Below are 13,488 nucleotides of genomic sequence, written 5' to 3'. Positions count from 1 at the left end.
TGCTTGTGCAGGGACCTACTTAGCAGTATTTTGATTACAAATTGAAATTTGTAGGTGTACACTCATGTCACCTATGGCACATATTATCTTCTTTGTATGGTGGGAACATGCACACATGCCCATTTCCCCCACCAGACGTATGCACCCCATGTCTGCTAAGTGTGTGAAATTGTTCCATGTTTCTGATCACACACCCCCCGTCACATTATGTTTGTCTATTTCAGGACCACTGGAACTGTTCATTTAAAACATCTTCCACTGCCTTGGCATTAGGCTTTCTGCATTACAACTACATACTAGATTTTCCAGATGCTAATTGCTGCTAAGTCAAGTAAGAGTAAGCCCATTAGAGCTGAACCAAATACATGCAGCAGAGTTAATAACCATCTCATTTAAATTATATTAATCAGCCTACTCAAGATGTGAAATCTACCGTGATTTTCCAAGCTTTGCAACCTAAGCTCGCACAAACATTTACTGATAAAAATATTGACCGAACACCAAACGGAGAAAACAGTTGAATGAAATGTATCAAAATACATATTAATTGATTGGTTGAATAATATCATGTGCTCAGAACATGTGACATCAAGACTCAGTTCACTGAGAAATTAATTGTTTTTGGATGAAATTAAATAGAGCATTTAATTTCCATATGATTATTCTTTTTAAAAAAAACCAATTAACAAAGTGCAGCATTCCATGAAGCAGCTTGTAATATCTCAAGCACTGATCAGCAAGACCAGTAACCAACAGCCAGCAAAACGCTGAAGAAGCTGCTCTATCACTTAAACATCAGCAGCATTTTTTCTTATAAGCTCCTACTTATTTTTAATACCATAATTTCTATGCAAACCCCAAATGATAGGTCCAACAGCTTGATTTTTTAAAAAAACAACAACTTTGCAATTGCATATAACCTGGGAATGTTCAATCAATCAAATCACTTTGAATATCTAAATCCCGAATAAGTGGAATAAGACATCCCAGGGTGCAGCAGTAATTCCAGTGTGTTTTCCATTTACTTGAAATGGGCAGCTTGTCCACTTTTTTATGTGTCGATTCTAAGTTGAATAATTTGATGGATTAGTGGCTGCTTAGCCAGGAATGAATAATATTTAAGACATACATACCTATCTTGCAGTGGCGCTGCATGGATTAATTAAGAAATGTCAGTACAGTATGCTTTAATGAAAAGTGACAAAATATGGTAGGAAGTGAGCATTCAGATTCCCACTTTGAAGCTGAACCCCTTCAAGGAGTGCTCAGTAGGTGCCAGGTAGAGATCAGCATCTGATTGCATTAATGCCAAAAACTACTTTCCTCTAAAACTGCATATTATCTTCTCTGAGTCTGCTTTGGAGAAGGGTGCTTGATCATATCACTCTTCCTAACTGAAGAGCAGATAACGTATTGAGGTTTTTTGGGTGGAGGGTTTTATCAAAAGATGAGCAGCAAGGAGTCTGCAAGAGATCTCCATCCTGTGCTACTGAACAGTGTCAACATATCTTTGCTTCCCACCCCAAACTCCAGATGTTTCAGTGTTCCACACCAAGAGGATGTTTTGAACAGCATCCAACAAACCTGAACACTTTTCATTCCCATTAATTTCAGTAGGAGAGACTCAAGTGCGTATTTAAATACCTCAATGAAAAATCAATCAGGTATCAATATGGCCAGATCATGTCCTTGGCTGCCAGTGGCGTTAGACATACAACCACTTCCTGCATCTTGATCAGGCATGCACATAACAAAAATCTTGGCCACAATCTAGCTGAAGTTAAGCAAACAGAAGACTCCTTATTTCAGTGTGAAAAATCTGAATGCTCACTCCCCACCGAGTTCAATAGAAGCAGATAGCTCAATTGGTACAGTAAGAGAATCTCAGGGTTGTGGGTTTGAGCCCCACACTGGGCAAACGATTCCTGCATTGCAGGGGGTTGGACTAGATGACTCCCTTCCAACTCTGTAATTATATAATTCTATTATACTAAGTGCCTCTTTGCCTGTATCACTCTCCTAAGCACATGCATTAAAACTAGCTATGTATAAAACTTTACTTGTTTTATATTTAAGAAACCATTATGAAGGAGTGTTTATTTGTCCAAAATATCACATTCAACATCACTGATTGTTACAGGGCAACTGATGACCGAGTTAACAACAAAAAAAGTCCATTCTGTTAAGGTGTTCAAAACAATGACTGAAAATACGTTCCCAATACTGCAGAAGGTATGGGACATTCTTGAACATGCTTCTGTATCCCAGACTCCCATGTTTATACTTCCTGCATATTTTATTTCTCTCTCTTCTAACATTGCAACTTTAATTTTAGATTGATTCTAACACATGCACATGTGCATTTATTCATTCGGAAATCAAGTACCACCGCCCTAGCCCATTGGAATTCAGTGGGAATGCCAAAGCGTGTTCTCATTAAAGTAGAGCACGTGTTGCAGATGGGGCCAAGCTAAACACCCACGGTTGCCAGGCAGGATAGATTCAAGGGGCTTGGATCAGATTGGTGGTTGGTGTTGCTGGGGTAAATTTGATGTTGCCAATTTAGGGGTGGGATCAGAGGTTATTTAAACAAGGTCCACAGCATGTTCCTTTCTCTTTCGCTGTGGACACCGGATCACCCGCCCGCCCTCCCTTGTTTGGGCTTGTGCTTTGACCTTGCTATGCCTGTCATGGGGTCGTCCGCATTGGTGCGGGGGCCTGGTAGGAATTTTTCCTTTTGGCTGATTAGTGTGTGCCAATTGGGTTTTGCCTACTGCGTAGCAAATCGTCACAACTTGTAAGGTTGGCGGTTAGGCATTGGTTAAATTGGTTGGTGGAGGGGTATGGATTGGCTGTGCCTGCCCCTCCAATGCTGCTGCTGCACGGGAATTCCGTTAAAGGAATTCAGGGGCTTACCATCCTCTCGTCCAAACCCTTGGTGCAGGGTGCGGGCCGCGTAAGCTCCTGGGAGCATGCGGGGAGTAGCTGAGGGTCTGTGTCGCAGCTCCAGTTATCTCTGATCTTGCTCCTCCACACTGGCTCTCGCTGGAATCCGGGAGTCAGTGCTGTCCCCCAAGGCGGGGGGGGGGGGGGGGACAGCTAGTCTTGACCAATGCCTAAGCAACCACTCACAATTTGTATGTTAATAAAGTTGTGGCCAAAATTATGCCAAAAACCTTAAACAAAAATTTATGTGTGATGTGTGAGTTATTGGAGTAAGGGTTTTTGGGGACCTCAGCACGCAACAAAGGGTGAAAATATATATGTGGATACAAATGTGTGCATGCATGCATGTTCCACCTTCTAATTTTCTCTTGATAGAGGTACACTTATTTCTTTAATTTCCCTACAAGGTTTGTCATGCTTGCTTTTAACTCAGTATTTGAATACAGTGGGTACTTTGCTTAACTTCCTCTTTAGTACCTGGATATCAGTCATAAGCAGAAGCCTTGAGTTAGAAGCAGAAATCGGTGTGGTGTGCTTTGCTTATGGCACACAGTAGCTAGATGCCTGCCATTTAATCTGCCGAGCACTGAGAAAGGACAGGGAAAAAGAGGAGAAGAGGGCTGAGGCATGAAGAATCATAGCTCTGGGCAAGGATTTGTGCTTTATAGCCTAAATCCGTCCTGTGATAACTTCCTATGAATCTTATGAATTCAATAAAAACCCCAAGTAATCTTTTCCCATCAGAGAAAATAATAAAATAAAATAATAATAGCCTTTCAAACAAGGCAATAACAAACAAATTAAATATGCTTTGGCAAATGCTAGATATTAATTTATCATTCCCACCATTTTATTCTCAAAGCCCAGGCAGGCTTTCAGTTTCCCCTGTGTCTTTTAGCCTTGGGGCTGCCAGGTAAAATTCAGCTGACAGAACTACAATAAAGCCAGCATAACTTATACTGTGACCTCCACTCTCACCCTGCTGTCATACACGATCCATTTTTTGTGTGTGCTACAAAAGAGCTTCTGCTACTGCTGCTGCTTAAGGAATCCAGCAGGGCTACACTAAAGCGGGGGGGGGGGGGGACTTACCCACTCTTTTAAAGTCTCTCTCCACCCCCCCAAGCCTAACATAATGCTCAGATTTACCAGTCTCATTTTAGCACGACACTATTTCACGTAGCTCCAAAATTGAGGCAGAATAGTGCACAATTTGAAAGTGCTCACCTCTTTGCAAAGGGTAACTGTTAAACTCTTAAAAAAAAATAATGACAGCCAATTTTTATTTATTTTTTTAAAAGCAGCAAATAAGCCAAGTCTTCTTGCACCTATTTGCAGGTGTATATTTTGGCGGTATAAGCTTATAAGTGTTCCATTTTGTGATAATTATTTCTTCCTTTATTCATTGTGCAATTCTTACAAGCGCTTTTCAGGCTTTTATTTATTACGCCACCCTTCATTAAACATTTCAAGGCAGCTCACCCCAATATAAAATTCATTAAAATCAAGTACATTAAAACAACCAACACGGCAGCATCTATGGAAGCTTGAATAAATACGATAAGCTGGGCTATTCTAACCAAGCTTGTGATTTTAAACAACTTACCAAGATCCTGGGGAGGCCTGACCCTCCCCCTCTTTCCTTCTCAACCTCCTCTTTACCAATCGTCCCATTGTTGGGAAGTTTTCTCTTTCGACATCAAATGTGAGTGCATTGGACTTGCTTGGCAATTGTTTGCTTACATATATGTAGAATGAGAAAGCAAGGCAGTCACTATCCCCAGTCAGATCAATGACACATCTCTCACCAGTCCCTTGGCCCGGCCAGGGTCACCTGCCCACTGTTCCATGACCAGCTGTTTTAGGATGCTGTTATTTTGTCGTGACTATAATACACATTTAACCAGTCCAAATGAGGATAATTAAAACCACCCACCCATTGTTAGAACATTTCCTCCTTGGGATGTCTCATTGAATTCATTCCCGATTTCAGGATCGCACAGAGTATTTTAGTTGAGGCTGAGATAGTATGGCACTTAATTGCTCTTGGGGCCTGGTATTGCTACCCATATATGTGAAGGAATATTTGAAGGAACCCTCCCCTTTTATGATTTATAGCTTGCCAGATTCCATGTCCTCTTTGACTGCTGGGATGGTGAGCCTCAGGCCCAGGGTGGGTGCCTCTCTTTCTGGCCCTTGGAAGCCTCTTCAGGCCATGCCTCTCTCCCCAAGTCACACCCCTCACTGGCCTGAGAGCTTTGGTCTGGCTGGAATGTGTCCCTGAAGTATGATAATGCCTTGTGCTTGTCTAGATGGGAAACAGAGGTGTGTGTGTGTGTGGGTGTGTGGGTGTGTGTGTGTGTGTAGAAACTAGCCTATTGTACAAAAAGTAAAGATTGCATTCATTGATCCACTCCCTTTTGTCTCTTTTTGCACTCGCCACTGACACGCAGCCTTTGGAAGGTTGGCCAGAAAGGAAAGTCATCCTTGGGCTGAAAAGGGTTTCCTCCCCCTTATAGACAGAGCGAGACCATTGTTAGTACACCTTTCCTGGTGTCTCTCTAAATGTCTCTGGCCCGTGTGGTTTCCCTTCTTGGCTCTTGGGCTCCTTTGCACTTCTATCGTGTCCCCTCACATTTACATTGCCTGGTTCTACCCTCTCCCATTTCACAATCAAACATTTTTGCCCTGAGCCAGTGTGGTGTAGTGGTTAAGAGCGGTAGTCTCGTAATCTGGGGAACCGGGTTCGCGTCCCCGCTCCTCCACATGCAGCTGCTGGGTGACCTTGGGCCAGTCACACTTCTTTGAAGTCTCTCAGCCCCGCTCACCTCACAGAGTGTTTGTTGTGGGACTTCCGGGTTGGCGCGATCTGGAAATGGCGGATTCCCTCCGAGTTGCGGAGGGAATCGGCTCAACTGAGGACGGGTCTTGCCGCGCCGGCGACGCGGGGACCCCCAAAAACCGCAGGTGCTGAAGCCTGCGGACTGAAGACTCGGCGGGCACCTTAAGCGCCCCCCCGATTCGCGAAGAGCCTTTTTAAAGGCTGCGGAGGGGATACGGAGGCTGGCGTGGTGCTGAGAGTCGATCGCTACCTTGGTTGAGTGCAGCCGCGAGCCATGACTGGAGAGCGCTGATTCCCTTCCTTGAAATTCGGACTGAAAAGAATAACCCGTGAGTAAAAGGAAATTGGACTTTATGAATATTATCCCGTGAATTTGAGACGACCGGGGGGTGTACTAAAAGGGAGTCCGCACCCCCCCTTCTTGCAGACGATTTAAAGCAACGAAATAAGATCTAAGCTGGAGTGTCTACCCTTTGTGGGGTGAGTTGAAAAAGACATCAACTTCCAAGATTTGGTAAAAAGTAACTTTGAGCTGGAGAGTGGAGTGTCGAAAGATTTCTTTTTGTGGTAAACAACCCCCCCCCCCGGGCCCGGGAGCGTCCTGCCTTTGAGCTTGGGGAAGAGGTGCGGAGTTTGACAGCTGTCAAAGCTGTCAAACGGACAGTTTAAGTGGAAAAACTGCTATTCAAGATCCCTCTGGTTAAAAATGAGTTACAATTGAGTTAAAATTGTTGGAAACAAAGTAATAACAATAAGTTGGAGGATTGTTGGAGAGATTACTAAGTAACCAGAGTCCATCTAGGGGGAAGTCTGTGAAATTACAATGGCTGTGGATGGAAAGTTACTGGTGGAAATCGAAAGAATGTTTCATTTGGTGGGAATCTTACAAGAGCAGAGATTAGCTATGAATAAACAACTTATGACCTTGACTTCTGGAATAAGCAGCTCTGCTGAATGTATTGAGGACCTGGATGAGAAAGAATCCACAGCCGTATTGGAAATGATAACTAAAGAAGTGGAAGAGACTAAACAAGAAGAAGAGAAAGTAAAGTTGGAAAGCACCAACCAGGAGTTGGCATCTGTGGAATATAAACAAGGAGACCTTTGGATTTCATTTACCACAAATCTGCGAAAGATGCAAAAGATGAAGAAGGAGGACCCGGGAGCTTATGGAATACAGGAACTTAATATAAAGAAATATGAGGGGGGCCTCCAATTTGATTTTGATTTTGAAGATGCAGATTTTGTGGAAATTTTCCAGCAGTTGCTTTCAAATATTCTGGTGAGAAGAGAAAATGGTTGGATGGTGACAGAATTCTTTCGAGATTCGAGGGCCGACATAAAGGATTACCAACAAGACCGGCGGAGAGGGACGGAAAGAGACTTGAAAGCCTCGGACGTGAGGAACCCAGGCTGAGAACTGATATTTTGGACATGTATTGGGAAGGGACGAAAACCGGGGATGGGAGGGAGGGAAGAATAGAATTCTAAAAGCACTCAAGACTTTTGGGTTTGGTTAACATGATTTTTATTTAAGACAAATTGGGAAATCAATGGAAGAGAATTTGAATCCAACTTAGGAAAAATTACTTTATTTGTATTTATAAATTTTAAGATGATTAAGAAGAGAAATACCAATTTGCTGACACAATTTTGGGAAGTGGGATGCATGAAGGGGGGTGGGGGGAAGTCTGGGAGCAAGGTTAAGGAAGTGGGATTTTCTGAAACTATACATGTTTTTGTCTCTGTCTTTTTTGTGTGTATTTGTCTTTATAAAAGGTGAAAAGCCAATAAAAATTTCTAAGACAGAGTGTTTGTTGTGGGGGAGGAAGGGAAAGGAGATTGTTAGCCGCTTTGAGACTCCTTAAAGGGAGTGAAAGGAGGGATATCAAATCCAAACTCCTCCTCCTCCTCCTCCTCCTCCTCCTCCTGGATTATTTGTCCTGAACTGGAGGCTCCAAGCTCCTGCCCACTTTCCCCACCAGCAACCACCTTAAAAGCTGCTCTCACGCCTTTTTGATTTCAAATACCAGCAGTCTGGTTCCTTAATGGCTCAAGTGGTGCTCACTCTTATGGCACAGGCCAGTATTGTCCCAAAATGTTCCCCGGTGCCTGTCATGAAACCTACAACACCAGGGGCTTAGACCTGGAATGGCAGAATTTGGAGGAAGACAATGAGGGAGATAAGGATGAATGAGATGGGCAAGCTGGACGGCCTTCCCTTCTTTCAGGCATGTCTGGTTCCATTGCTCACATGGGAGTCCCAGCTCCCTCCCTTTCTTTCTACCAAAAGTCATGTTTGGAGGCCTTTGACGTGGTCTGGAAGGTTGCTTCGGTGCTCCAACATGACTTCTGAGCCCCGTGTTGTGGGTGCTAAGCACCCACATTTTTTTATGGGTGCCCTGGCACCCAGAGCTCCCTAGTCCTGACGCCTATGCAGGCAGGTGTGTCACCATGCAATCTCTGTGCTCATTTCTTCACATTTTATGTACATAAAAATGTTTTCTTTTAAGGAATCTTAACAAAAAAAGCTTACAATTACTACTGGAAGGCTTTTAATGGGACTTTTAAAACACACTTATGCCTCAATTCCACTTGCTGAATATTGTTTTAGTTGTTCCATAGTAAGCTTCTGCTTATACCTCAGCTACTAAAGCTCCTTCAGTATCAATGAGAAACCAAACAGCTTCCCAGATGGGAGGAAAAACTGTTTAGTTTTTAGATCTTCCCACTTTCTCCAGACACTTGAAATTCTTGTTTACTTTATGGTTTGCTCAAACAAATGTGCAGAATTCAAAGGAAGATGCATTCCTTTGAAGCTCTGAAGCAGAAAATATGTTATATCTCTTATTCCAGATATAAGCATGTCTAGGATGGTCTCATCTGTAAACTGCCACTTTAAAACAACAGCAACAACAACAAACCAGTGACGAATAATAATGATACAAGGCAATTAATATTCTTCCAATGGCTACAGTGTTGAGGACCACAAATATGAATAACATGACCTGCACCACAGAGGTTCATTAGAAATACACAAAAGGGCAAAAATACAATCATAGCAGATTAATGTCACGCTTCCATCAGTGTGGCTGTCAGTGTGCTTGAAATATTTTTGCTGCAGCACTGGCCTCTTGAGTTTTGTGAATAGACTCAGGAATAAAGAGGCTGCAGCTCCCCATTTACCTTGCAGACCACCCTGATTAAACCCCTAGGGCAGCCTCCCCATAGCATTCAGAGAAACATACCCAACCAAAAGTTGGCCACCCCAAGCACTGTTGCCAAATAATCACAAAGTCCATACAGGCCAGAAAGATAAGGCTCCTTACTTGTCAATAACCTCCAAATCATTGTCTCCCAAGTGTAACACAAAGACTTGTACAGGCTGCAAAACATGGCCAGACTCAAAGCAAAGTTGGCAGGAGGCAATCCCAGGTCATAGGGAAACCCCCCTGAGCACAAAAAAAAACCCAGATCCTGAAAAATTCCTGGAAAGCCACTGCAGAGCAAAGTCACACCACAGAAAAGTAGACAAAGAACAAACAAACTGCTGCTTCTGAAGCCAATATGTTTTAGATTGGTGAATCCAACCGAGTACAACACACACACACAAACACACACACACACACACCCATTGAAGGCAAGATCCACCAATTCTAAAGCAGTGCATGAGCTGTCAGCCCTAGAGGCTGCCATCAGATCTCCAACATGCAACTCCCCCCACCCCCCACAAGGGCAGTCAGTGTTGCCACATGGAACAAGAATTGTTGAAAAGATGAGGCACATACCAATGCCCATTGGGCCTTCAGTCCCTTTAACATTTCCTTCAAGTTCTTCCACACTCTTTAGTCCTCAGTAGCGTAAGGCACCCGATTACTTTTCACCAGAAAGATCAGACCAGCCAGTTTCCCTCACATGGTTCTCATAGGCAAACTGCTACTGTGCACACATATACAAAATACCACCAGGTGGTTGAAGAAGATTGGGCAACATTCCTTATAATTCCTGGCCACCCTAAAGCCCTACCTGTTCCAGTATGAGGGCAGGCTATGTTAGGAGTGACTTCCATATTCCTTAGAACTTCAAGAACCCAACCCACTTCTGGGATGGTCTCAGTAGGGCCATGCAGAGCTTGTCTGAGGCTCTGAGCGAGAGTCTTGTTAGAACAAAGTTATAAACTTAAACCAAACAGCAGCCAGTCCCTGGCGGGGGCCCTGGGCAGCTTAGCCGCCCCACCCACAATCCTGGGGAATGTGTATCTGCCCCCCTCCCCTATTCTGCACAGGCCTGAGTCTCAGGGCTAAACATTGATTGAGGAGCCAACCTTGAGAAGGGCTACTGGTGTTTATAGTCCACAGAAGCTGAACCCCTGGCCTACCTGGCAGCAAGTGAGTTTGCCAAGTCCTCAGTCCAGGATCAATTGGCATGTCCAAAGTCCTGCAGAGATCCTGGCTCATCCAAGCTGAAATCCATCAGTATGAGCAACTGCAGCCACAGCCCTCAGCTCTGCTGCCCTTTTATAGCTTGCAATCTGATTGCAGCATCTGGGCTTGATGAGGCATGTGACCCTCACCTGTTCCAAGCCTACTCCAGCTGAGGAATCACACACCTCCTCCCAGAGCTAATAAGCCCCACCTGGCCAGCTAGGAAGCCGGGCTGTGGGCCTTTGCCTGCCTCAGCCTCCTGGAGCACCCCTCCTGCTGTTTCCTATGCCTCAGAGCCCACTGTGTTTGTGGAGACAGGGGTCTCCCTGGCTCTGGTGAAGGGTCCAGCTGTTCTGGTTTCTGTGCACTGACCTCCCCCCCCCATCCCCTTGCCATCCTTAGTCACCCTGTGAGTACTTCCTACACCAACTTTTCCTTCCCCACCCCCAGCTTGCACTAGTGTGTCACAGTCTCACATACACTCCTTTCCCTCCTCTTCCTTCTCCCTCTTCTCTCCTCTTCTGTCCTGCCAGTTCACGACACCTCATGAGGTGGGTGGAGCTGGCCATTTAAGACTCAGGACTTGTTGGTTGTATGGAGAAAGGTTTTTAGGTGTTACCCCACTTACTTCAAAACATTCCTGTTGTATTTAGGGGCTCTCCTGCTCCTTCTGCTGTGAGGACCCCTAGACACCTGTCCCTAAGTCCTGCACTGATGTATTTATTATGTTATTTATTAAGCCTATTTATACCCTGCCCTTCACCTCAACAGAGGACAAAATATAGCTGATAACATCACTGTTGCACCCCCCGCTCCAGGGGAAAGAATTATATTCAAGGAAAAAAGCCAAGCAGAAATGCAGCCATTTGATTGATTTGGTTTATATATTTCCACAGATGAACAAATGTGGGACACAAGCTCCAGTCTGGCTGTCGCTTGAGCCTGACTCCCTCCCGCAGCCTGGTGAGAGAAAGCAGCTCACCGCCTGTGCTACCTGGCAGTTCTTTTTCGGAAGCATCAAAGACTGTTGTCTGTTCCGGATACCCATATCGGTCAGACATTGTGGAGAGTTCTTTGTTTATCTCTTGCAACCAACTCAGGGGTGCATGGGCTACTGCGCAGAAGGTGGGTTTCGTACAGTCCATATTTGTCACCCAGATTGTATATGCACCTCTCTTCCTACGTGCTCAAAGGTTGCGTTATTGCTCTGCACATCCCAGTGACCTTGCAAGTCAAGCATTGCTCCCAGTAAGATGCAGACAATGTAGCTAATCAATCAGCAACAGCCCAGGGTGTTTCTGAGGAATAGCTGTTATTACTTTGGCAGAATTTAATCTACAGCATGTTACCAAGGTATGCTTAGCTTGGTTACACTTCCTACGTAACCTTTATTGCAGCCTTTTGCGTCCACATTTGGTTTAAAAAGCAAAGCTAACTGGTTGAGCATGTTTATTACTGTTTGTTTACATCACAGAGTGGCATCTAATACTGAAATGATCTATGAGAGATAAAATGATGATTTGAAAGCCCTTGAAAGGATGCCAGGGAGGGAATTAGAAAACAGCTTTTTGTTGACTTTTTTCTTTATAATTACTTTTGTCAAAAATAATTGCCAAACCACCAGAAGAGTTCTAGCCTCTATATTTCAAAAACAAAAGGAATGGCAGATAGCAATTCCTCACTCTGTTACACCTTCTGAACTCAGAGTCTTCAAGTGCATATAGATTGCTAGAAATGATTCTCCCTTAAGAGACTCACAAAGGCACAGATCATTATTCTTCTGTATTTGCCTTTGGGACCTGAATCTTATTGTACAAATTGGATCTCATGGATTCAACACAAAGAAGACTAGAGCTATCAGCTTTTCAAAATCCTGTTTCCATACCTTCTGCAAGTCACTAACCATAGCTGTTTAGGTGAACTTTTCTGCCATTCCGTCATGTCTTAGTTTGAATGGAAAGGAACACTGAAATATTAATTTGTGATTGGACTTCTGTTTCTCAAAAGACTGTCCTGTATGCTTGGAACTGCTTCCCTGAACACCTGTGTGATGCTAATTCCATTTTTTATCCATAACTCTCCTCAAAACCTTCCTTTTTTAAATGAAGGTTGTTGCACAACCTCCTAGTTCTCATTCCCTACTAAAACTCAGCCTATCAATGTTTACTCCCACCTTTACTTCCTTTCCCTTCTTCTGTTGTTTCCCCTGGTTCAGATTTTAGGATTGGGTTGAACTAATGTGTCACATCAGTGGTAGCCCTGTGCAAGAACTTCTACTTGTTTCCGCTCCTTCTCCTCATGCCCCTCCCTAAGATTGGCTCAATTGTGGTAGTGGTTGAGAGTTGAGAGAACCCCCAGAACAGTGGGGGATAGAGGGAGATTATTCCTTTTGGCCAGATGAAATGCTTGCCCTGATGAAACAATTGCCTTAGTGCAAAGTTGAATTCCACATCCTCATATATTATAAGCTACTAAATGCAGGGAGCTTTCCTCTGGTACTTTGTACAGCATCATGCAGATAGGCAGCACTATATTAAATAATTACAATAATTTTTCCTTTATGTCAATGAAAGGTAAGTATATTCACTTGCCAAATGAGAGCTTGTCTGGTGTAGTAGTTAGCAAGTTAGTGTATTGAACTAAGAGCTGGGAGACTATGGTTCAAATCCCCATTCTACCATGAAGCTTGGGTGACTTTGGGACAGTTATGGTTTCCCAACCCGACCAACATTACATAGTTGCCCTGAGGATAAAATGCAGAGGGCAGAATTAGTCATGCCACTTTGAGCATCTGGGGTGGGGGGCGGGAAGTGGGATATAAATGTAATAATTAAAATAAACATTCTTAAATCTCTCCTATTGAAATCAGTGTGACTTTACAGTGGTTGACCTTGGCTGGATTGTGCATTTCATACTATGCACACTTCCAACAACAACAACAACAGTTTTATTATTTATACCCTGCCCATCTGGCTGGGTTCAACAGCAGAAGACAAGAGTGCTCTCTGCATTTTACTGTTTGCACCTGAGTATGGATGTATTTGGCACATTCATTGTAAATGGCACACTTACTTAGGAATGCCTGGGTTTCCCTGAAATATATACAAAACTAAGGACAATCGTTTCAAGATGTCCAGTTCTTTGATTATTGCAACAGAAGCAGAACATTTAAATTCACATATGCCTTTCACAATAGGCATGCTACTATAAATTTTGTATTTGGAATGAATGAGAAGTTTGGAAGTTTTTCAGACCAATGAGTCCAATTAAGCAACA

The 13,488-nt window shown here is 43.6% G+C and overlaps 1 protein-coding gene across 1 annotated transcript in view; it reads left to right on the top strand.

Moving 5' to 3' along the window:
* LOC308477018 (von Willebrand factor D and EGF domain-containing protein-like) overlaps positions 1 to 13,488 on the top strand; it is a 209,713-nt gene that overhangs the window by 38,506 nt on the left and 157,719 nt on the right. Inside the window, exon 3 of the mRNA XM_081005140.1 lies at positions 11,109 to 11,337. Within this exon, the coding sequence (XP_080861266.1) occupies positions 11,109 to 11,337 (229 nt within the window). The remainder of the gene's footprint in view (positions 1 to 11,108; positions 11,338 to 13,488) is intronic.

The sequence above is a fragment of the Podarcis pityusensis genome (assembly GCF_964106645.2).
Source record: "Podarcis pityusensis genome assembly, chromosome: 1".
Taxonomy (NCBI): domain Eukaryota; kingdom Metazoa; phylum Chordata; class Lepidosauria; order Squamata; family Lacertidae; genus Podarcis; species Podarcis pityusensis.
This window is presented reverse-complemented; position numbering and strand designations above follow the sequence as displayed.